Genomic DNA, 25,773 nt, shown 5'->3' with positions numbered 1-25,773 from the left:
AGTTAATTAGTATTAAAATTGGCATGGTCTACCACAATCTTTAGTCATATAGTATGTTGATACACAAAGAAGCTGCTGGGGCCCGTTCTTCGTACGTCACTTATTACATCTGAGATGATTTGAAAGATTCCAGATCTTGTAATCCTGATAACTGATCTCTGGCTAATTTGGTTCTTCAAACGAATTTGCGTATTAGATTAAAATATCTGGATTAAATTATCTAAGATTACTGCGCGTTCTCCTGTTCCCTGAAAAGGGCAGATGTATCGATCCTCGAAACCACGATCAGCAATGCAGTGATTGGCTGGTGGCAAGACAGCAACTTAATGACATCATATCATTAAAGACACCTGACAAAAACTTGACAAATTTCTGGACCTTTATAAGGAAACAGCCAGGCAAACAAAACTACATAAATGTATTTTAATTTTTTTTAGTTTATTTATTTATTTTTTATATGATTCCCAATTATTTATATTTGTGATTTCTAGTATTTGTACAGGCTTTACATTTTTACTTCAATGTTGTAATTAGCAATTCATTTAATACAATTATAAAGTAATTATTTCATCACTAATAAATCTTTCAATGAGTAAAACTGGCTGTGTCTATAGTATTATAGACTACACAATATTGTTATCTTATTTTCAAATAATTTTTTTAATTATTATTATTTTAAATTACTGTCCCTGGACCAGCAGGGAACTCTTTTAATAAAGTAGCGGTGGCTGGGGCCTATTATAAGTATCAATTCTGCTTAAAAAGATGCAATCTAATCCTGTTTGCATGAAATAAGCCTGCTCCCGAGCAGGTTTAAGTTTAAGGACCTGTTGCTATGACAACAACTCCGGGATGAGCTTCGAAGAACCAAATTATCCAAGATCAAGCGAAATCGGCAACAATCAAATCCAGCTAACTGAGTTAGCGACGCAAGAAGAACGGACCCCTGGTGTCCCAGGTGCATTGTGTTCACTTCAAATCTTGTTTTGAAACATTACAGAAAAATACATTTAAATCATTTTAATGTCTTTGTAATACGCTTTTACACTTGATTCAGGTTCTGAAGAATAATCTAATTTAATAGACAATCTGTCTGGAGTGAGCACTCCAATCCAATGAACCTGCCTCTTTCTTTGTGGACAATATTTAACAAGGAGGAATGAACTTGGTTTGTACACAGTCTGGAAGTCAGGATCTCTGACTAACAACACAAAATCTGAACTGGAATCTGAAAACACATTTTTACAAGTTTCATTCATAAACCATTCATAATTAATATAGTAAAAGTCATTACTATAATGGTGTTTAGTAGGTAGAAGTGTTCATATTTAGATTATATAGAGAAAATTTGATTGTTTTATTAAAATGTGATGGATGAAATCTGAAAATTTGATTTGAATGTGCTTAAGAGCGGGAAAAAAAAAACTAACGAAATGTTGACAATCAAATAAAGCAATAAATCTCGACTGAAAAAAATATTCATGTGTTTTTTTTTTTTTTTTAAGATACAAAAATATCATAGTGATATGAATCTACTTATATGGCAACATGCAGTAAAAGACGACAATTAAGAATTATAAATCTTTTATTGTGCATGGATCCGTCTGTAGATATCATGACTATACAGACACACTTTAGATACATATATATGATTATACACTTCCTATCTGATAACGAACAATTTAAAGTGATATGTCTGGTAGTATGTGTATACTATAACAAATTTTTGTTTTGGAATGTACGGTGTATGAGGTAACTGCAAACATTAAAATTACATAAAAATGGTCTCATTTTTTGTGCATATTTTATTGATTTTTTGTAGTTTTTCTGTCTCCCAAGAACCAAACGCCTACCATGGTGGGGAGATGTTAAAATGGCACACTTTGCAATTACATTTTATCACTATCAAAAATAGGAATTTGAGATTTTTTTTTTTTCCTTCAATGACAAACAGAAGACATCTGCAGAATATCTATAAGACCAAATCATGTAATTCATTTTCATCCAAGACTTCTTGCAAGGTACCTTCAGTTGTTAACAGTTGTTGACAGCACTCATATGCCCATAACCAAAGCACAACACAAAACCCTACGACCGGACCATCATGCTGCTGTGACAGCGCTGACAGTCACAAGACTTTAACACACAGAGAAAAAGGCAAATATTTTCGATTCACAGGAAGTACATGAAGGATTAACACAATTCATTACAGCTGTTTGCATTCCATTTCTTGCGCTTTTCTTAATTTCTCTGCTGGACAGAATAAACTTAAAGGTTTTATTTCCATATAAAAAATAAAGTTCAAATGTGTGATTTAAGAAAAAAAGATGATATCTGAAAATTAATATTTAGTCCTATATTCAATACTCTCGAGATTACATCAAAAAGTAATATTGCTAAAAGTAAAGGATAACACAATGCGATAATTTGGTTTCTAAAACTAAACAAAACCAAAAAAACAAAACCAAAAAAAAAAAATTAACAATAGAGAAATTAAGAAAATACTATTTGACTTCGAAATCATGATTATTGGCTGAATGAACCATTTCAAGAACAAATTTTGTGGTACTACATTTTTAAAAACAGCCAAAACACATCGAGGGCTTGCACAACTGGAGAACATGTTCCATAAAACGCATCACAAGATCAAGACGCATTCGATAAGCATTTTTTTCTCTTCTCACTAAGGTGCAAAGGTAACGACTGAAGGAAAGGTTTCCGAGAAGCATACATTGTTTGTGCTGAACGACAATATTTTGGAGCAAAGCAGCTGCTTGATTGTAAAAACAAGCTACAGTATACGTACATGATAGTAAAAATAACTATTAAGCTGAGTTAGTTTGGTATTCATAGTCATAGTCTTACTCCCCGTACTAAGCCAGAATCTCAGGTCCTCGTATCATACTGTACAAAAATATACTAACATTTCTCTAGTTATTTTTGCATCCTTTACACATTCTGAACATCAAAAAAGTTCTGAGGAAAGTGCTAAATCAACGTTCGCTAATTTGAGCGGTATCGGTCTCGCCTCCCCTTTTTTTAAATCGTAGATCTGTAGACTTCGCTCAGGACCCCCGACGGGCCTTCTGCTCGCCCGTAACCCCTCGCCGACGGCGTAGTCACTGGCCCTCAAGTCCCAGGCCCAAGATAGCAAACCGGTGAGCGGCGCGACCACCGAGCTAGCTTTGGAACACTCAACGAAACTGACACTCAACAGTTTACAATTGAAATTATACGTATAAATAACATAAAGACTACAGCTACACAAATAAATGAAGTGGTATGATGAGTATGCGACGAGCGGTAAGCTTCACTGCTGATCCTTCATTAAATCGCCCTCCGAGTCCCACGGAGGGAACGGCGTTCTTTCGACAGCATGCTCAGAAGGGACAGCAGAAAGATATATCAATAGATTTGGGTGAAGTAATTCTACAACTTCCTTTTCTCAATCCTTCCCCTTTACGCGGCTCCTCGACGCTGGTGCCGGAACGAAAAAAGAAAGAAAGAAAAACAAACATCAACAAACAAACTCGTTTTGACGATGTAACGCAGGGCCGAGGCTCATTCGATCACGAAGTACTGGATGGCGACCGCGATGAGGATGGACGTCACGGCCAAGAGGGCGATGATGAGGAAGGAAAACTGTTCGTCCGTCATGCTGCGTTTTGGCTTCTGAGCCTCGGCTGCTTTGGATCCCGTGGTGCCGGAGACCCCGGGGCTGTCGACGCGAGGTGGGAGCAGGATGACGGTGGAGCTGTAGGGCCCAATGATTTCAGGGGCGTCCTGGCACTGCCGGATGGCGCAGACGCGAAATCGGTACTCGGTGGACGAGCTCAGGTTAGGGAGCTGGTGGGAAGTGGCTGAGCCCTTGTAGATCTGAAAGAATTAGAGATGACAATTAAATATTTAATTAAAAACTAAACAGAAATATATTCTTAAAATACTGCATTTACACTTCTTTGGAGAAAGATTTTTTTTATGTTTTTGAAAGAACTCTTATGTTCACCAAGGCTGCATTTATTTGATCATACATACAGTAATTTTATAAAATATTATTACAATTTAAAAGAAGTGTTTTCTATTTTAATATACTTTTAAAATGCATTTTTTTCTTGTGATCCAAAGCGGAATTTTCAGCAGCCATTACACTCCAGTCTTCAGTGTAACGTGATCCTTTAGAAATCTTTCTAATATGCTGATTTGGTGCTTAAGACACATTTCTACAGTTGTGCTACTTTATATTTTTGTGGAAACCATGAAACCTTTTTAAAAGAGTGTCTGATGAATAGAAAGTTCAAAAAAAGAACAGCATATTTAAAATTGTTTTTTTGTAACAGCGTAAATGTCTTTATTTCATATTGTCACTGGATCAATTTAATTAATAGTGTATATAATAGCGTAGTGAATTATAATAGAAATATTGTTTAGCACATTTTAGGCCAAGTTCTCAAATCATAATTTGCTTAGACCTAAGATTTGCTCATTTTTTAATCGATCAGTAATCAGTTTAATTTATACAGGACAATATTCAGCATTACATTCTTCTTCATAACAAAAAGTAAAGAGCTGATGAAGTCTATTTTAAGGATGCAGATGTGTAGGCAGAGAAATAATACGCCCGAAGAACATGAGAATATGAATATGAAGTCCCGCACGTGTGTGTGGGCTGTATCAACACAAACACACAAGCCTCCCATCATGCCTGCAGTCTCCTACAGTGTCTCTCATCAGGGGGTGATGAGTCAGAGCCAGTGAGACTGCTTTACCCTTCCATTACCCTCATATCTACAGTCACTCAGAGGCAGCCCGCGCAGGTGCTCACAGTAGAGTGGTTTTAAGTTAAATCAAACGGTTCTGCCGGGTCCCGTCTGACATACAGTTCAGTGATAATATTTTTAGTAACAATCACTATTAGGAATTCAACAGGGCAACTACAGACAACTGGGTCATGTTTTTACCTGGCTCTCCAGTAGGCCCCTTAGGACCCACATTTAAAGGGACAGTTCACACTAAAAGGTTACTCCTCATGTCTTTTTTTGCAGAATGTTCAATGAGTTATAATAAATGTACCATAAAAGTAGTACTCAAAGTCTTTGAAGCAATATACATTGTAAGAAAAATTAAGTCATCAAATCTCATCTGTTTTTGTAAATTATGCATTTAAATATGGTGCTACAAGTTTGTGTTACACTGTTATAGTACAGTTACATAATTACAGTAAGTACTATTAATTGTAGTAATGTAGTAACATTAATTTACTACATACACTTACTACAGGGTTAGGATTTTAGGATTAGGGTTAGTTTCATAATATTATGCATAATTTACTGTACATTTAGTCTTCTACAGTGGTAGGAACATGTAACGTGTAACCAGGACAGGGCTCCTGCACTAAGTATTGTAACCAGGCACTGCAAAGGCTCACGTGACCGAAATGTTTGCCACTATTTCTATATAGTAGTGGTATTCATCTTACAATCAATGTTTCTTAATCTTTTTTTTGATTGTGCAGGCTTCTTTTTGAATTTTTCAGATCTAGTGAGTTTCTGGCTATTTAACAAGGACAACAACATGTCAGCAAAATACAGTGCTACCTATGTTTGACATAAATGTTCTCAACGCACAAGGTCCTAATGCACTTCACAATCAATCATAACATGTTTAAATGTTTTCTATTCAGCGAGTTATTTCAGTATGAATATATTATGAGTTTGAGAATTTTCATTTTAAGCACCAACACTACTTATTTTATTTTGTACTTTGGTGCTTCTTAACATTTATGGAGGCCTTGCCAAACAAAGGTCATGAAGGCCATAGTCACAACATGATGTCAGAATAAAGAGCATGCATAATCACATCACAAATGTGAGTGGATAGATTTGATTTAGCTATAACATTAAGTGCAATAACTGTCACTAAGCCATTCAAGTAATGACCACACTTGATCGTCATTATGCTATAATAATATTCATCCAAACTGCTGAACCCAACACCTGCTGTCTGCCGAGCGCACCTGCTGAGCGCCGTGACCTCTGTGTAATGTGCTTACAAGTGCGAACCTGCATTTGAGACTCTTTTGCCTCACGTTGAATAGAAATATTTGAATTGAGATGCTTCACTGAGGTTAAAATAGATGGTTTTTGGTGTTTGATGAGCTGTTTTCTACTGAAACACGTACATGCAGCTGATATAGTGCGGTGTAGGTACCTGTTTGAACTCAGAATTTCCCTGCATGCTTTGCAAACAGTAGATGACTGGATCTCCCTTCATAGGCGGCAGTGTCTCCCAGCTCACCTCACACGACTCGTCCACACGCTCCACACGAGGAGCTGAAGTCAGACACAGACAGATGTAGAGATGATGAGAACAAACCAAAGGTCAAACCGCATAACATTAAATATGTGTTTTAGGATGTTGTTGTCAAAGTGCATCAATTTAAAATAATTAATTTGAGTGTGAGACTGATTATTAAATGTAACACTGGCTGTAACATGCCAATAAACAGAGCTGTGCAATTATCGTTATTTATGCACACAAATTAGCTCACTTATGAGAAGACAGGCATAATATTCTGTGTAAAATACAAGTCAAGCTTCATTGAACACATTTAAAATAAATAAATACACTAAAAGACAAAATAAATATTTTTCTATTAAATAAAATGAGGCCGGGTTTCATGATAACTCAGTTTATTTACTAGACATTTATATAGTTACAAAAAATATTTCAAATATTATGCTGTCTTTTGAACTTTCTATTTATCAAAGTATCCTGAAAAAAATAAATGTATCATGCTTTCCACAAAAAATATTAAAGCACCACAACTGTTTTGATCATTGATGATAAGAAAAATGTTTTTTTTTTTTTCCAGCAGCAAATCAGCATAGTAGACTCAAGGATCATGTAAAGACTAGATTAACGGCTCCTGAAAAAATCAGCTTTGCCATCACTATATATTAAATGAATCAAAGGAAGTCGATGGGTCAAGTAAATGGCGGCTGCAGTTGGGATGCTGTACCTTTCAGGGGTGCAGGTGGGGAGAGGGGGGTGATGAAGGTGTAAACAGTGGAGAAGGGCCCCTCGCCCGCCTCGTTAAAGGCCTGGATGCGGAACACGTACGAGGTAGACTCATTTAGCCTCTGCACTTTGTGAGTGTGACAGGGTCCTTTATACAAGGATATAAACCTTTAGGAAGAGACAAAAACAGAGAGACAGAGAAAACGTTATAGAGTTAACCTCTATAAAGCCACAAAATACACAATATTATAAAACTGTAACAGAATTGAAGGCAGCCCCAAACAAAATCTGAGTTTTGAATTAATTATTAATAAATAAATAAATGTAAAAATAACTCATTTGAATCATTTATAAAGTTGAACACATCCCTTGCCTATTGCATGTTTGTACTATACTACCTTTCAAAGGCTTGTGGTTGGTAAGATTTTTAAAATGTTTTTGAAAGAAGTCTCTTATGCTCACCAAGGCTGCATTTACTTGATCAAAAAACAGTAAATAACAACATTCCTGTTTTAATATATTTCAAATGTAATTTACTCCAGTGATTACAAAGCTAAATTTTCAGCATCATTACTCCAGTCTTCAGTGTCACAAGATCCTTCAGAAATCATTCTAATTTGTTGTTCAAAAACCATTTATCATCATTATAAATGTTCAAAACAGTTGTGCTGCTTCATATTTTTATGGAAACCAGAATTCAGGTTTCTTATATTAATGGAAAGGTCCAAAAACGACATGTTTCATAATATTACAGAAGCCTTTACTTAAAAGTCACTTCTGATCAAATGAATGCATCCTTGCCGAATAGAAGTATCAATTTGTTTAAAAAAATAAAATAAAAAAATTACTGACTGCATATTTGGCTAATCTTAGCATTTCGCTTTCAGAGAAAATTACTTGAAACTTCTGGCATGCCTGGTCAGGACACAGTGCTAAAATATACTACAAAGCACCAACAATGCATCTACTAACCTCCCACTTTTATCCTCCATTTGGAGATGGTACTGTAGGGAATCGGTGGGTTGGGCCTTGGCCGGGCCTTCACCCCACTTGAGCCTGAGGGTCTGGTGACTGGAAGCGGTGCACTCCAGACGTGGAGGGAGGGGTGGCAGTGGCTTGGTCTTCAGTTTAAAGGTGTGGCTAAAGGGTCCTGCTCCCAGACTATTCAGAGCCTGGATCCTTATCCTTCAAAAGGACACAAGCACAAGATTCAATTTTCATTCATATGCACTCATTAATTCATTCAGATTCATGTTAATTTTTGGAATAGTTGTGGAATTTAATTTATGAGGTTCATAAGGTCCTACATTTATTTTACCACTGTTTTATAACAAATATTTCATTGTACCTGTAGGTGGTGTCGGGCTGCAGGTTCTGGATGATGTATTTGGTTACGGGCCCAGTAAGGATGGGTTGTCTTTCTCCCAGATCGATCAGGTACGACGTGATCTCCGATCCGTGATCACAGGGCGCCTCCCAGCGTAGCCCCAGGGAGGTGGATGGGGAGTAAAGGAGAGGTCTGGCCTCTTCATCCTCCTCGTCCTCCTCATCCTCGCCCCTCTCTGAGGTCCTGCAGCCCTCCACTCTCATCTCTGACTCGCGGAGAGCGTGGACGTTGCTGACTGGCGCTGGCACAGAGCAGGGTGTCTGGCAGAGCACGGCGTCGCTAAAGGGCCCCACACCAGCTACATTCACTGCCTGAGGAACAAAACACATACAGTCAAGTGAGTGACTACAGTTTTAAACAGGCCTGACGTGAACAGCAAATAAATCTTTAATCTTTGACTTTTTTGTAGATGATTTTAGTTGAGCAGGCTGAGAAATCATCAAGATGAACAATAACAACTACAGGACCAACTATAATAATAATTCTACACAAAAAAACAACATATATATATATATACAAAAATAAAACATGGGACTGGGCTAGACTAGTGTAGAAATGCAAAATGAAAGCGGACCGTGAAAATTGAAAGCATCAATTAAAGAATTTACTGACTGATTATAACTAATGTTATAAAACAACATTGGCTTATTTTAATTCAAATATCAGAAAAGTGATATTGAACTGTTTTGCTTTTGGAAATCTGCTAACTGTCCCACAAGAAACATTTAGGGAATGAGCATATTTTGTAATATAATTACAAACTGTAGCAAAATAATTTAATTGAACAAAATTTCAGCCAACAATTAATATATAATAGCCCCCGATATAGTAATAAACAGCTATTATAAACCCCACAGAAAAACAACAACTGCATTCGTCTCTCATCCACTGGGTGGCAGCGAGAATGTAAAGTTGGCACTCGCCCCATCATCTCATTTGCACGAATCAAGCTGATTTATTTGTGCTCACAGGAAGTAAAAGCATAATCAGTCAGCAGACTGCAATTTCCCGGTTATTTTCACATGGCAGATCATGTCTCACCATCAGCTCAAACACTGAGATGAAATAAGTGTGTGTGTATGATAGCATTTCTCACTTGTACTCTGCAGAAGTAGCTGGTGGCAGGCAGTAGACCCCTCATCTCATGGGACAGTGCAGCACCGGTGTAACACATCTGCATACTGCCTTCTGCTGCCCCCCACTCCAGACGATACTCTGACACTGCCGCTCCGTTACAGGGAGGGGTCTGTATGGGTGCAAAACACAGCCAATGTGTTAGACAAAACAAATTTAACAAAGCAAAAACAAAAACATATAAATAACAAAAATAAAAACATCAAACAAAACAAAGAATAAAATAAAAAGCACTACAAAACTATTTGAGAGGGGGCAACAGTTTTTTTTGTTGTTGTTGTTAAATACTTATAGGCAAAAATATGCAAAACATTACATTTTTATGTCATTTTATTTGTATTTTAGTTAATGTTTTAGTAATTTTAAGTGTCTATATCATTTTTAGTTTAAGATTCAATTTTATTTCTGATTTTTAATTTTTTTTCATTATATTATATTTATTTTCAGTTAATGTTTATTTTAATTAATGAAGTTTTTTCAATAGGTTTAGGTTTTTTTCTTTTTTAAGTTAACAATTATAAGCCGGATTCAGTCACAATGAAGTAACACAGATATAATTTGAACTGAACTGAACTGAGGTGGCTGATGACATAACTGAATCAATGAACTGATTTTAACTGAAAATTGAATATTTACTGTTATCCTTTTGCATTATTACATTTTCCTATTCAATGCTGTAAAGCTGCTTTGACTCAGTCTGTGTTGTTAAAATGCTATATAAATAAAGATGACTCTCAAAGTTACTAAAGACTTGCTTGACACTAAAAGAATACTTTGCATCATGGGATATTCTCACCTCCCAGCTGATCACAGCACAAGTCGGTGATTTACAGGTGACATGAGGGGGCCGACATGCCTCAGGGGCCCCTGGACCTGTTGTGACCTCAGACCGCTCCGAAAAAGGGCCGTACTGTTGAACACCAAAAAAAATATGAAACAACTTGCCAGCAACTATATGTGGCACATTCTTTGAAAAGAACAGATTATTAGCAACTATAAAAATAAGTAATATCTGTGACATTTGTAAGGCTTGCACTCACCCCAGCTTTGTTGGCAGCTCTGAGCCGGAAGCCGTAGGTCCTGCCGGGCAGTAAACTTCCCACTGTGCAGTCCAGTTCAGAGCCCTGGTACACTTCCCTGCCCTCGTCCATCTGGGGAGCGAACATCTCCACGCTGTACGAAGACACTGCACTACCTCCATCCACCAGAGGGGGCGCTAACAGATGCAATGAGAAAAAAAACATTCGGATTAAAAAAAAAAAAAACTTATTCAGCAAGGAAACTTTAACTCTTTCACCGCTAGCATTTTTGAAAAATTTGCTAGCCACCGCCAGCGTTTTTGCTGATTTTCACTAAAATTTCATGGCCCCCAGAATATTTTGTTGTATCAATATCTTAACATGCAATACATCAAAATAAAGATCAGACCCTCTACTTTCAAAAAAAAAAAAAAAAAAAATCAGTTTTATTCTAGCTTCAAGCATTTTTAAAAAAAAATCAACACTTGAATGCTTCATTCAAAAAAAAAAAAAGCAACATTTTGAGCAAAAAGCTGAGAAAAATCACATTTTTATCAAATACTACATCTGGATCATATTCAGTAATATCAAAGCAAAGATGCACTAGATGGCTTCCATCAGTACTCCTAAAGCTTGCACAGGCCTTTATCACTTTCTGGATTGACATTTCACTCTGTAACATTAGGCAGTTTTCAATTATACGTGGTTAGTGTTGATGATTTTTCATATGGATATATATGAGATCGCTCGTTTCTGCGTCTTCCTAGTCTCAGCCTCAGACGTCACGCCCACGGACTATTGGCTGAACATTTGATGCATATGGCACACAAAAGTGGAAACACTTCAGGAGTTTTGAAGTCGTCATCGGACTGGTTGAATTATACAAGATTTCCGGGAGGCGTGTAAAAAAAAAAAACATGTACACACTTACACACTTTTATTGAGGTGACATTTCCACACCCGAAACGGGACGCTGAACGAAACTAACTGTGATTGGTTTTTTAACGTGTTGGTCAAACGGCCTCATGGGCGGGCCTTGGCCAATGAAAGCTGCCATGGATTTCAGACCTTCAGCCGTCAGTCTGAAGGTCTGGCTACGTGAGACTAGCATCTTCCTGTTCTGTGTTTTTGATCGGCACATTCTAGACTCATTCAGGAGATGCGTCATAACACCCCCGAGTGCGTAACAGTGAGAACGCAGAAACACAGAAAAAATTCCATGTTTGGTAGGGAAGCGTTGTCTCACGAATAACAGAAAATTCCATGTTTGGCAGGGAAAAAGTTAAATTAAAAGTAACAGTAAATAATTTTACACCTTTTACAAAAACAATAAAAAATAAAATTAATAAACACTGATTTTTAAACTAAAAAAAACATAACATTTGAATGAATGACCCCAAACTTATAAACGATTGTGTATATACACCTCTCAATCCCCCAATTAACCCTAAATACATACTAAACATAACATGATTTTAAGAAACACAATTTGTAATACGCAATAAGTACACACACAAAGGCAAAGCTTACCCCAGCGCAGTTGCACCTCTCTTGCTTTGGGTTTGCCGACGACCCTAGGCGGCTGACATGGACCAGGAGGAACAGGTGGCGTTTGGACCTGCAAGGGCTCCGTCAACTAAAAACAACAAGGATGAGAAATGAGAAAAACTAGAAAATACTTGATACATTTTAATCATGCACACCACGCTCCACCTCCTCAATGAGAATTAGTGTGTAGGCACCGGCTGAAAAAGTGACAGCAGACCATAGCCATGTGAGCATTTTCTCACATTCACGGCTGTGAAAACCAGCGTTAACATGAGTCATAGCTGCGCGCTGGCAAGTCCCGCATGCAGATATGCATCTGTGAAGCGCCGACAATGCCATTACAGCTGGGATCAGAAGACGGAAGAGAGAAATTATTACCAGCCGCTTGCCAAAAGCGCTCCATTGATAAAAGCGTGTTGCGATTTTGAAGGCGTGGAGATGATGGAAGAGGGGAAACAAGTAAGCGATTAGTGCGGAAACAAACCGATAAAAGGAAGGTGGATGAATTGGTAACAAGTTGTGGAGCAAAGGAAAAAAAAAGATGACAGTCCAATAGAGATGGACAATATTTACACAAAAAAAATGTAATTGTATTTAGATGACTTAAAACGTTGGCTATAAAATTAGATGTAGCATTTTGTTTGAAAAAGCTTAAAATGTTATTTCCACCAAAGAGTGAATAGTGAAGATTGTTAGTAGTTTTACATTGTTAGTCAAAGTCCCCATAGTTGGAAAAAAACAACAACAAACATTTATGATCCAGAAACACTTTTTCTGACATGAATTCTTGAAGATGCACTGTGACTGGCTATGATCTGAGGCTTTCTGTAAAGAATACGCTTTGTTAAAAAGATGTGTGCTTTAATGTTTTGAAATTACATTTATAGTGCATTTCAAATCCAAATACTATACTTATACTTGCAGATGATATAATTGTAATGAAATAAAAGGCCCCTGAAGTGTATTTAAAGAAAGTACACTTTCACGACACTTTTAAAATGTGTGCTTTGTAATGATGTAAAATTTTCAGATTTTAAAATCATAGTTTTAATGGTCTTTTGTCGTATTTAAAAAAAAAAAAAAAAAAACTTATTTTGATGTTATATTTTTTTCAAATATTTTGTATACAGCAAAATGAGCATCAATATTTAAAATAAGAGTTTAATTTGGCCCTACAGCTATAAAAGATTGCATATTTTTGTGTGACATACTGGGCTCTCGCCTCCTGCACTGATGCAGTGGACTCTAGCCTGGTATGAACATCCTGGGCTCAGACCGTCACAAACACACTCCACAGCCGAACCGCTGTACACCTGATTCCAAGAACCACCTGAAACACACACACACAAGCAATCAATGAATAAACAATGGCAGGATCAAACTGAGCATGTGTAGACACACCAGAAAAACGTATTGCAACGTACCACTTAACCCTTCAGACAGCTCCGCCACATACTTTGTCACATCTGAACCGCCACTGTCTTTGGGAGGATCTGAGGCGACAAAAAAAAACAATTACTATTTGTGGCCAGTTCCAATATTATTTTAGTATCACTGAGATACTGTTATAATATCTTAATATTTTAAATTAGATTTGTTTTTTACACTTTCTGTTCTGAATTTATTTTTAATTTTTAATTATTTTGTTGTGTTTTTGATATTTATACAATTAAAAAATAGAAAAATAAAATGATTTAAAAATAGTTTTTATTATGCTTACATTTTTATTTTAGTACTTTAAATATAAATTATGCAGAAATGAGAAAGCCAATGTAACTAGCTGAAATTTTTTTGTTTGTTTGTTTTAAATTTTTTCACATAATATTTATAATATCCCAAGCAATGAAAAATGTTTTATGGTTTTAGATTATGATAACCCTAGCTAGTTTTTGATACTGAAGTACATTCTGCATTTCTGTTCCAACATTGTAATATTTTTAACCAAAATTTCACTCTATCTTGGATGGAAATTTCCAAGAAAAAAATTGTAAAAACCATTGAATAAATAAATTCCTAAAAACACTACTTAGAAATGCAGCTCACCAAGTTTCATGACTGAGCCATAAAAACAGTCAAAATGTATGAGGACTAAATCAAAGGTGATTTCTAGATTCGTTTTAGTTGTATTAAGTAAAAGTTCAATCTTTGTGTGTTTCTAACATGCTGAACTGACCCCAGGTCAGACGGAAACTGGTCGGGTGAGGTTTTCCCTTCACTGCGAGTCTCCAGGGGCAGCCCGGTCTGTCAGGGGCTGTGGTGAACTCTGACACACCGCTGGGGTTACTTTTCCCTTCTGCATTATAGGCGACAACCTGCAATGATTTATAAAAAAAAATAACATTAATAACCTTTTTTTTTTTTTTAAATAGCAGAATGTTATTCATTATAGTAATGAGAGAGTGTGAGTGTGTGTGTGTGTGTGGGGATTTATTAATGATTCAAAATGTCACAATGCAAAATAGAATTGAATGGTCCTAAAAATAGGCTTCATTATGACTCACCCAAACACTGGATGCAGAGGTAATGCAAATCTCTAGGGCCTTTCAAAACCCTTTATATTCACCACCAAATTTATCTCACTGAGAAACAGTTTTCCCCTGATAAAAGTTCAGGATGAGGAAGCATTTCACGGTTCAGAAATAAACAGTGCTGTTGTGATGTCATCTGTCATAGTAATTGGCAGTAATTGGGGATGCGAGCTCTCGGCAGGTAATCAGCTCCTCTCATCAGGATACTTGCAGCCGTTCTGATCGCATTAATACACTTTTGTTTTTGGAAACACGATTATGATCAACCCACCCCAATAACACCAGAGAACAGTGACCGATCGTATCACTACACCACCTGCTTCATCTCACAGCCGCTGGCAACAGGTGAGTCTCAATCATGACCGGGACAGGGGTGAGGAGAGAAAGCAAAAAAAAAAACTAAAAAAAGAGGAAAAAAGAATGGACTTACAAAAAACAAAGGAATAAATGAACAAATGAAAGAGAACAAGAACAAATTAAACAAACAAACAAAAAAAACCTAACAACCGAAAGGAAGAAAAACGGCACAAACAAGAAGAAAGAAGCTGATAATGGTAGAGAACAAAATACAGAGAATAAGAGAATATATAGAGACTAAATGAAAGGAATGACAAAGAATGAACAAACAGAAAGGCAAAAAAAGAATGAATGAATCTAAAGAATGAACAAATGAAGAAAAAGCAATTGAATTCAAAAATAAGAAAAGACTAAAATTAAAGAAAAAGGAAGAAGGGAAGAAAAATAAATGAAAGAGACAAAAGGAGGAATGACAACATTAAAAAAACAACAAAAAACTAAAAGAGATTTAAAAAGCACAAAGCGAGAACTATCAAATAAAATAAAATAAAATAAGACAAAAAAAAACAAGAGCAAATGAAAAACAACGAGAGGAAAAAACAGAACAAAATGAACTGTCAAACAAAAGAAAGAAAAGGTAAGAAAACAAGCAATAAATAAAATAAACTGATAAGGAAATATCATTAGACATGGCAATATAAATTGACAAAAAATTAATAAACAAAAAAATAAAGACTGAAATAAAAGAAAAAGAATGAAAAGAGAAGGAAGAAAGTAAATGAATCTTCAAACAAAAAAAACTAACTAAACAAACAAATAAAAATAAACTAACAAAAAGAAATAAACTGAGACACGTAAAAGAAGTCAGAAACATACATCCCTGTGTGTGTTTGTGTATTCTCACCCTGAACCTGTACGTGGTGCTCCTGTGGAGGTTTCTGACAGTGTGTGACAGCTCGTCACCATCATAACTGGCCTGGAACCCATAACCCTGTGAAACACATGACATATTCATCTAAACACACATTAAAAACCTGGCCTACTTATGGAAAATGCAATATTTACGACCCAGTTTACACCACAAATGAACTTTTGCCTTAGGCCATTCACAAGTATGAGACAGATCACGGTATACTACACACTTAATGTCTGCATAAATCACTTTTTACAGTCCAGGATGCATCTGGACAAATGAATGTTTACTATGCAAAACTGATCTGGCTAAAATATCTCTCTGACTAACTCTAAAATCAGAGATAGATGTTCAAACCAGGTGTAAGCAGGCCTTATATGTCATTTATTTGTCAGAAGTGTGTGATGCATTTCTGTGAAAGTGTGTGTGCGTCTCTCACTCACTGAGCCCTCCTCTTCCATCTCCAGCACGTAGCCGATTTCGTCTTCTTTGGGAGAGCCAGCCGGCCTGTGCCATCGCACACAGAGCCATGTGACCCCGGACTGAATCAGCTCAGGGCTTAAGGGGGGAGCAGGCACACTGCATGATGTCATAATGTGGACGGCTTCACTGAACTCACTACGGAAAAAGTACATGATCGTAGGAAAAAATATATACTTTATTGTCCAGACATAAGCCACTTTTTTTATCATCTGAAACATGCTACAAATTATATTCCAAAATATATATCCTGATTTTAACTTCAAGCATGTAATACAGGGCCAAAATGCACATAAATATGCACACACACAACATGTCAGTATTGCTAACTTGACTGTGGTGTTTTTTTTTCAAACGTGCATGTGAAGAATGCTGTTTTATGTGGATTTTAGGATTTTATTAAGTAAATTATAAAGTTGTTTACATACTATTATTAAATAATAGTTCAGCAACCAAATGTTAGGCTACATCGTGAATATGAAAATGAATCAGTGAAGCATGTGAGCCCAGTTTCAGTTCAACTTTAAATACATTTATAGGTTTGGCCTTTTAATAGCCTAAATGTTATTTACAATAAATGCCACCATAATGTTTGTATTGTTTATAATGTTAGTAAGTGTTTCATTCACTGATATTTTACATTATTTCTGAATGTAATCATAACATGCATCATGCGACTTATACACTGACGCAACTTATTTGTGTTTTTTTTCCTCTCAACAATGCAATTTTGACCAGGTACGACTTACAAAAATGTGGTACATGAAGATGTGTTTCAATTTATGGCCAGGAATTTTTTCCAATATATCTGCCATCAGCAGGTATAGACAAAAGTGAAATCTGAACACCTTTACAATTTCTTTAGGAGCTGGGTTTAGGAACATTTTGATACATTGATACATACCTCACCCCCATGTCATTTTTGGCTGCCAGTCGAAAAGAATATCTGGAAGCTGTGGAGAGTTTGGTGAGCCTGTACTGCTTCTGAGGGCCGTAGTAGCACTGTTCAAACACACCCGTCCCCTTCCCCTGTTCACAGATCACAGCCAGGATTAGCACTACATGAATGCTTAAACCTCACCTCACAGACTCAAAATAACAAAAAAAATATCGTACCTCATCCCACTGAAGGATATAGTTTTGGATTTTGGAACCGTTGTCACATGGAGCCTAGACAAAAAAAAAAAAAAAAAAAGTATTTTTGTTGTTGTTATGCACTTAATGTGTCAGTTTAAATATGCAATATAACATTTATGTGGGACAGTTGATGTGCCAGTGTGCTAATGTGTGCGCACACCTTCCATTGCAGGACAAGGCTGCTCTTGGTGCCGCTGGCCTTGCGGGGTGGGCTGGGACTGTCTGGCTCACAGCTCAGAGTGGTGAAGCTCACAGGCTCTGAAGGGATGCCTTGTAAACAGTTACACATGGCCTGGACCCTAAATACACACACACACACACACACACACGTATTAGCATATAGAAACAATACAATTACCAACAGTAAAGGAATAGTTTTAGATCTTAGAAACTGTATTTATAAAGACCCATTTTTTTGTAATATAACTACATTTATTATTATTATATAAGGATGCCACGGTGAGGAAATTTTCCCACTAATTAATAAACTTGTGACAACATCGATATTACCAACTACACTGCACATTTGACAAGAGAAGACATTTCTCTTCAGATCAGGATCTGTTGTGCTTATTTTGATCTTTTACTTAAAGGGGTCATCGGATGCAAAATTCGGCCGTTAAAAAAAACTTTTACGTGTTGTTTGAACTGAAATGTGTGTTGGCAGTCTGTGTACACAACCACCCTATAATGCTAAAAATCCACCCAGTGGTTTTTTTAAAATCCAGAAAAATAATATCCCCTTTTTCAAATCAAGCCGATCTCAGAGTCTTGGCTGTGTGACATCACACAGACCCAGGCCCCTCCCACAACTGTTGATTGACACGGCTGTCTTATCTTAGACCCGCCCTGAGTGAGCTGTCATCAGTCCGCCATTGTTTCAATGCCGGAGCAGGAGTAGACAAGAATGGCTCCTAAGCAATTGAAGTGTTTTGTTGTTGGATGTAATAATGAACATAGCAGTCATCATTTACTCCTGACATCTGAGCCGCTGAAGACACAGTGGATTACGTTTGTTTTTGAAGGGAATGCATTCCCGATCTGCCTAAATGCGTCTATGTTCAGGCGAATCATTCGTGATTCAGCTTCACCTGCAGAAGAAGTGAGTTTAAGGGTTTTTAATGAATTTTGCAAATCGGAGGGAGAGGGGCGGGGTGAGCAGAGCTCATTAGCATTTAAAGGGAAATGCACTGAAACAGCTTGCTGTGTGCAGAGTTGTTTTTGACAGGGTAGAAAGGGTGTTGTTTTACACTACCATTGAGAAATTTTAACCAAAGTATGTTGTAGACTTTTCATTAAGACCCTAAAAATCAAATCAACTTGTGGAAAATGGGCATCCGATGAACCCTTTAAGATCTTTACATCGTTCCTTTTCTTTGAACAAAACAAATTATTCTTATTGAAAAACAAAATAACAATAAAACAGAACAAATGACAAACTAACTTATATTAAACACTTAAATAAAAATAACTTATTAACAAAATTAAGATGGGCGACGTTGGGAGCCCCGCACATAACATTATATGCAAAAATATATTTATTGTGGCAATGAATTAAGAATTTGTTCCCATGACTTAATTTGTTTCCTTATTTTATATAATTGTGGTCATGTTGTACTAATTCATTCCATCATTTCTGTTTAATTAAAATGCGGAAACACAACACGGCCATGATTTAATAAAATAAAAGGGCACAAAATCTAATTTCATGGCCACAATTTAATTCAAACTTATAATATATATATATATAGATATATACAAAGATATATATATTTTTCACCGCAAGTCATGTGAGGGGCACCTGTGCTGTAACACAAATAAATGATAGACCTTTGGATTTCCCCCTTACTTTAAAACAAATGCTTAATTTCCTGCTTATTATTACTTTAAATGAAAAACACAACAACAAATCAAAGACAAATGCACTTGTATTAAACAGAAATATTGCTAAATAGGCGCAATCACTAATTACTGCGGCAAGCCTGTTAATATATCTATATATTTATAAACAATTTTATTCATAAAGGAGTGTTATCATTGACGGAGCTATGCTGTAAAAACTAGAAAATGTAAAAAATTCTGATAATGTCTTGTGCATTTAAAAGTCTAAAACGGACACAAACCTGACATGGTAGTCTGTTGCTGGTCTTAAGTCTTGTAAGGTTGCACTTAGTTCCACACCACTGACACAAGCAAAAGAAAGAAAATATTAGTAATATTTTTCGCAAAATGTAAACAATTAAAACAACTCTTAAGTATACGTCTACTATTGTGATCTTAAAAGAGATCATGCATGTCAAGTGAACTGCTGTTGAACTTCAGCCATCACTGACTTTAGAAAACCCACAGTAAACCACAAAAAACAACAGCGAGTTCCTCAACTGCACCCACACCTTCTCCACATCCTGCCCAGACCTCCTCCGCAGTGTGACACGGAGCATGATCTCACCTGTAGGCGCTCTTGTACTTCCCATCCTTGCCACTGTACGAGACGGAGACCTCATACGTGAAGCTGGGCTCCGCAGGGCCTTCTTCTCCCTCTTTGGGCTCATCGTCCCCTTCTGTCCTTGATGGGGCCACCCAACTCAAACTGGCCCCTCTGGCCTGGATGTCTGTCACCTGATTATGCAAGATGATAATAGTTTTTACATGCAGCACTACATTTAATGCAAGCTTTCAGTTGGAGGAAAAAAAAATGTTAAATTGGATCCAGTAGAAGTTCAATATGAAACTAGCTCAAAGTTATCACACTGATTTTAAATTATCAGTTGATTAGAAAAACATTGTTAAAATTGTTGAATTCAATGATTCTCACAACTGGTTAAAAACAAATTTACACAAGTTTAGGGGTGCACCGATACTAAAATTCCTGCCGATACGATTTATAGTATTTTATATAGAACTCAATGACATTATTTGGATTTGAGGTTACATTTAAATTAGGAAATTGCTAGAGTTTTAAAGATTACATTTTCTATTGAAAGTTAAAACAAATGTAAAAACAGAGGAAATTAGCATGTACTATTAACTGTCCAAAATCAGCTGATAGAAGTCTGACATTGACCCATAAGATAATTGTTTGAAAATCTCTATCATCATCCAAAAGACAATATATACAGTGGCCGAGAGCGCTGTAAAAAAAAAAAAAAAAAAACACCTGCAAATTTAGAAAACGACTTCGTCAATTTGACAACACACGCGTTGCAAATGCTCACAACACAACCAAATAAAGAAACGCACTGCAAATAGAAAAAAACACCTGCAAATTAAGAAAACAACTTAATTTGACAACACGCGCTGCAAATGCTAACACAACACAAACAAATAAAGAAACACACTGCAAATACTCAACCAAACATAGCTGCAAATAAAATTATTTATTTGGTTGTGTTGTGAGCATTTGCAGCACCTGCTGTCAAACTAATGAAGATGTTTTCTTGATTTGCTGGTGCTTTTTTTATTTGCATGTGTTTTCTGAAGTTGCAGTGCGTTGAGCTCTCTCAGCCACCGTAAATATAGCACCATTTATTGTGCATCACTAAAAGTTGCCTGAAACCTATTTTAGGCAAATTTGTACAGGCAAATGTCCGAAGTGACAAATTAAAAGTGTGACAGATTTAAAAAAAAAAAAAAATGCGCAAAGTAAACATTGGTAGAATTCTCAACATTTGTATCCGCAAACTTGCATAGACTGGGTTTCTGGCTGAAGTCTTTGTAATTATGCAAAACAAACTTTTGTTCAATTTGATTTGTTGTAGCGCTATTAATTTATTGATAGCTTATGGACTACAGATTTGAAAAAAGTAGAACAATATAAAAAAAAAAAAGATGTAATATCTCTTTTTTCACACTTTTCACAATTTTTATTCACCAGATGAGTCTCATAATCTTCGGACCAACTGTGACAAAAGTTATTGGCTGGATTTTTGGTTTATGTCACCGTTACACCCAAACAAATTCAACAGAGCTGAATAAAAGATGCAAGTCAGGATCCATCTTGGCAAATTAAAGAAAATATTGGTAGCATTCCCTGCAACTGGTGTCTGCAAACTTTAGCATAGATTGGCTTTCTGGTCTCATCTTGTAAATGTAGCAATAAAGAAGAGCAGAACAACACTTATTTTTATAATTGGCTTGTCAATGGATTGTCTGTGCAATTAATCTCAAAGAAGACCTTTATAATTTGCCTGATTTTAGGTCATGTCCCCAGACAGACTGATGAGAATCTGTGTTTGTAAATTGAGTGAATGTGACGCACAAGGACAGCCAAGGGACTGTATATGCAGACGAAAAGGAAAAGTTTTAAATGAGTGAAAACTGATGTAACAAGATGCATGATTGATTCAAACTCAATTTGTCTGATTCAGTGAAACCCGTTTTGTTGTGTTCAACTACTTTCAGAGGTTAATTGTTCCCAGGGGCTAATTAGCTATATATTTAGCTGCAAGCACATGTTTATGTGGGAAATACAAACGCCTGCTTGTTTTGCCTGGAAAGAGTCACTTTAGTTTATTTTAATGACATGCGGCACTTCCCCTCCGGAACAAAAGAGAACTCCTGTTATGCAAGAAGGAATATTTTTAGCTTTATTCCAGTTGAGAAACAAGTGTCTCCTTTAGTTATGGATGCATGACTATGTACCTTTCGGGTTTTCAGAATAGCTCAAGTTAGCGCAGATTACTAGGCCAAAACTGACTTAGAAAAGAACATAGTCATGGCCAAAAATATCAGCACCGTTGGTAAATATGATCAAAGAAGGCTGTGAAAATAAATCTGCATTGTTAATCCTTTTGATCTTTTATTTAAAAAATTCACAAAAATCGAACCTTTCATTGGATAAGAATTTAAAATGGGGGGAAATATCATTATGAAATAAATGTTTTTCTCAAATACACATTGACCACAATTAACGGCACCCTTTTATTCAATACTTTTGGAAACCTCCATTTGCCAGTTTAACAGCTCTAAATTTTCTCCTATAATGCCTGATGAGGTTAGAGAACACCTGACAAGAGATCAGAGTCCATTCCTTCATCCAGAATCACTCCAGACCCTTTAGATTCCCAGCTCCATGTTGGTGCTTCTTCTCTTCAGTGTTTTTGGATGAGCTAGGAGAATTTTTCTTGAAACCCTCCCAAACAACATGTGGTGATGTAGGTGCTGTTTGACAATTTTTTTTTTTTTTAAGGTTTTCTGACCCTGAGACTCAACTATTTTCTGCAATTCTCCAGCTGTGGTCCTTGGAGAGTCTTTAGCCACTCAAACTGTCCTTCTCACCGTGCATTAGGACGATATAGACACACGTCCTTGTCCAGGCAGTTTCGTAACATTTTATGTTGATAGGAACTTTTTAATTATTGCCCTGATGGTGTAAATGGGAATTTTCACTGCTCTAGCTCTTTTCTTAAAGCCACTTCACTAATTTGTGAAGCTCAATTATCTTTTGCTGCACATCAGAAATATATTCTTGGGTTTTTCCTCATTGTGATGGATGATTAAGGGAATTTGGGCTTTATTTTCCCTCCTATTTATATTTCTGTGAAACAGGAAGCCATGGTTGGATAATTTCATGTTCATAATCACCCTGGAGTGCTCAAAATTGTGAATATGAATGGGAATATACTTCAGAGATATTTTACTCATAAGAATTTCTAGGGGTGCCAATAATTGTGTCCAACGTGTATTTGAGAAAAACATTTATTTCATAAAGATATTTCCTACATAAATCTGACCAATACGTTTGACTTATCATTCTGAGCAGACAAAATATGTGACAATAAATATAGTAGGTAATGTTTTATGAGCTGTGAGGTCAGTATACTTCGCGAAAATTAACATGAAATGCATTTACTTAATACTTACATCATAAATTCAGGAAAAAATTATCATTAGGCAAAACTAACTCTTATAGACATTTTAAATTGATTTGTGGTGGCTTTAATTTATTAATTCTTCACAGCGTTACTCTTTTTCCACTTTTTCTCCAATTCATTTTATTCCATATTCACCAATTTGTCTTACAATTTTCAGACTAAGCCTCACTAAAGTTATTGGCTAGATATTTGGTTTTTACCATAGTTTCTCCCAAAAGACGTCAACAGAATTGAATAAACGATGGAAGTCTTAACAAAACTTTGCGCTCCAAAGTCCAAAGACATTAATTTTACAATTTCAGTCAAATTGTTTTTCTATTTTTTTAAATTTAAATAATAATTTAAAAAAATGATCCGGCTACTAAAACAAATTACAAAATATATTTTAGACCCCCCACTCACATCTCCACAATAAAAAAAATAAAAAATAAATCTATCAGATGTTTTAACATTTTCCCCTTCAATAAATAAATAAATAAATAAATAAAAAATATAAATGAATTAATGTATTTATTTATTTTCCCATTTAAAAAAAAAAACGAGATTTTTTTTTGGGACATGACCTTAAATTTTTTAAGATAAACAATGAAATAAAATGAATCTCTTTTCTATATTCTTGCATGTCAACGGTGGTAAAGAGCTTGCGTACTGTACTGTATTTTGTGAAAATTATTTTGAACAGCATGCTTAACTGGCCTTTTAAAATGTATTTGTAGTGCCCCTATAATTTATTCATAGCTCATGGACCACTAAGATTAAAAAAAAAAAAAAAAAGTTCATAATGTTCAAAAAAGGTCTGAATGTCTAATGAAAAAAGATCAGTAATCATTATTATACTGAAATGGCCAGGGCTGTTTCACGAAAGCTGAACTCACGGTTTCATGGAAACACCAATAAACCAGAACCCAGCACACCAGACAAGACAGCCATTTAGCTTCCTCTATGAATCAAATCAAATACAGCATTAATGACCCATTACAGAGAGCCATTACTGTCTTCTTGTGGGGACTGTAATCATGCATGGGATGTAGAGTTTTTGAGACCATGGATACGACTGTCATTAAGAAAACTGTTGACGCAGCAAGCAGCCGTACAGTTCTTCAGAAGGTGGTTTTCTCAGGGAGAGGAGTGTTAAATGTAGCATAAAGGCCTTTCAAATAGCCCACTAAGAAGAACAGTAGGCCATATCAGTACGATTATGCCAATGAGAGACTAAAGTATTGACCAGGCAGGCTGATTAGTAGACTGATATTTGGCCAGTGTGAGATTGTCCACCCTTTCAAAATGTCAAGCCTCGGCAGTGGATCCATTTTCAAACATTTTGGGGGAGAGATTTTAAATAAATATTGTGTAAAATAAGTGTTCCCAATAAATACGAAGTTTTATTGTGCTTTCCCACCACAGTGACTTTGCAAGCCAAGCATTTAGCCATTACCTATTTCTAAATTATCTCAAGCCATGGTTAGATTCTAAAATTTATTTAAACTATCAAGCTTGAAAGGTAACATGTGTCTGCTTCATCTCTGGATAAATCTATCAATCTTCTGTGGTTCGCCTGCTCCTCAAAGCTTTTTTTCCTGAGCATCTTCTGAAGTTGGTTTATGTTTCAGTCAGCTGAACATTCACTGAATCAATAACACTTTTCTTTAGTGTAGGAATAATGCTAGTACGGCACAGATTACTATATTCCTAAAATGGCTGTTCCTAATAATTAACTCAAGGATGCTTTTATTTAATAAAAAATAAAAACATTAATATTGTGAAATGTGTTCATTTAAAATGACTTCTCCTGTTTCAATATTTAGAATAAACTGTAGGAGTAAATAAAATATTGCTAATTGTAATTTACTCCTGTGATGGCAAAGGTGAATTTTCAGTATCATTACTCCAGTCTTTAGTGTGATTCTTCAGAAACATTCTATTATGCTGATTAGCTGATCAAGAAGCACCTGTTATTATCATGGAAGTTAAAAAGAAGACTGTTTTCTAAATATTTAAACTGTGATTTTTTTTTTTAGGATTCTTTGATAAACAGAAAGTAAAACAAAGCATTAATATTGAAATTATACATGTCTTTACTGTCACTTTTAATTATTTTAACTCTTCCTTTCTGAACAAATGTAAATTATTAAAATACCAGGCAGCTGCTAAAAATGCTTAGAAAACTACAAGTTAACATTAAAGGAAAATCAAAACAGAATATGCACATAAATATTAACAAATGAACATTAAAATAAAGTTCTACTTACGACTGGCTTGCAGATGGAGTTTAATCGTTCCTGAAGAGCTTTCTCTTCTTCATCCAATTCTACATTAAAAAAACAAAAAAAACAATATCTAGATAAGATGACTTCCTTATCAATTGTTTCATAAAAAGGACAAGTCTTCACACTCAATTTCGCCTCTTTAATCACATAAAAGGCATTTATTTTCCATGAAT

General features: G+C 35.8%; 1 protein-coding gene across 10 annotated transcripts in view; it reads right to left on the bottom strand.

Annotated features, from left to right (window-relative positions):
* Positions 1 to 1,567: 1,567 nt before the first annotated feature.
* Positions 1,568 to 25,773, bottom strand: part of fndc3a (fibronectin type III domain containing 3A) — an 83,201-nt gene continuing 58,995 nt past the window's right edge. For all 10 annotated transcript variants that reach the window (XM_058799273.1, XM_058799269.1, XM_058799271.1 and 7 more), the window contains 20 exons: positions 25,583 to 25,641; positions 19,910 to 20,079; positions 19,584 to 19,643; positions 17,621 to 17,759; positions 17,440 to 17,493; positions 17,228 to 17,352; positions 16,287 to 16,461; positions 15,835 to 15,921; positions 14,279 to 14,417; positions 13,530 to 13,598; positions 13,317 to 13,435; positions 12,088 to 12,193; positions 10,579 to 10,754; positions 10,335 to 10,448; positions 9,501 to 9,650; positions 8,366 to 8,715; positions 7,990 to 8,202; positions 7,019 to 7,185; positions 6,208 to 6,329; positions 1,568 to 3,876 (listed from right to left, as the gene is read on the bottom strand). In XM_058799273.1, the coding sequence (XP_058655256.1) occupies positions 3,562 to 3,876; positions 6,208 to 6,329; positions 7,019 to 7,185; positions 7,990 to 8,202; positions 8,366 to 8,715; positions 9,501 to 9,650; positions 10,335 to 10,448; positions 10,579 to 10,754; positions 12,088 to 12,193; positions 13,317 to 13,435; positions 13,530 to 13,598; positions 14,279 to 14,417; positions 15,835 to 15,921; positions 16,287 to 16,461; positions 17,228 to 17,352; positions 17,440 to 17,493; positions 17,621 to 17,759; positions 19,584 to 19,643; positions 19,910 to 20,079; positions 25,583 to 25,641 (2,909 nt within the window). In that variant the 3' untranslated portion in view covers positions 1,568 to 3,561. The remainder of the gene's footprint in view (positions 3,877 to 6,207; positions 6,330 to 7,018; positions 7,186 to 7,989; positions 8,203 to 8,365; positions 8,716 to 9,500; positions 9,651 to 10,334; positions 10,449 to 10,578; positions 10,755 to 12,087; positions 12,194 to 13,316; positions 13,436 to 13,529; positions 13,599 to 14,278; positions 14,418 to 15,834; positions 15,922 to 16,286; positions 16,462 to 17,227; positions 17,353 to 17,439; positions 17,494 to 17,620; positions 17,760 to 19,583; positions 19,644 to 19,909; positions 20,080 to 25,582; positions 25,642 to 25,773) is intronic.

Source organism: Onychostoma macrolepis, chromosome 15 (genome assembly GCF_012432095.1).
Source record: "Onychostoma macrolepis isolate SWU-2019 chromosome 15, ASM1243209v1, whole genome shotgun sequence".
NCBI classification, from domain to species: Eukaryota; Metazoa; Chordata; class Actinopteri; order Cypriniformes; family Cyprinidae; genus Onychostoma; species Onychostoma macrolepis.
Note: the sequence above shows the minus strand (reverse complement) of the source record. Positions and strands in the feature narration are given on the sequence as shown.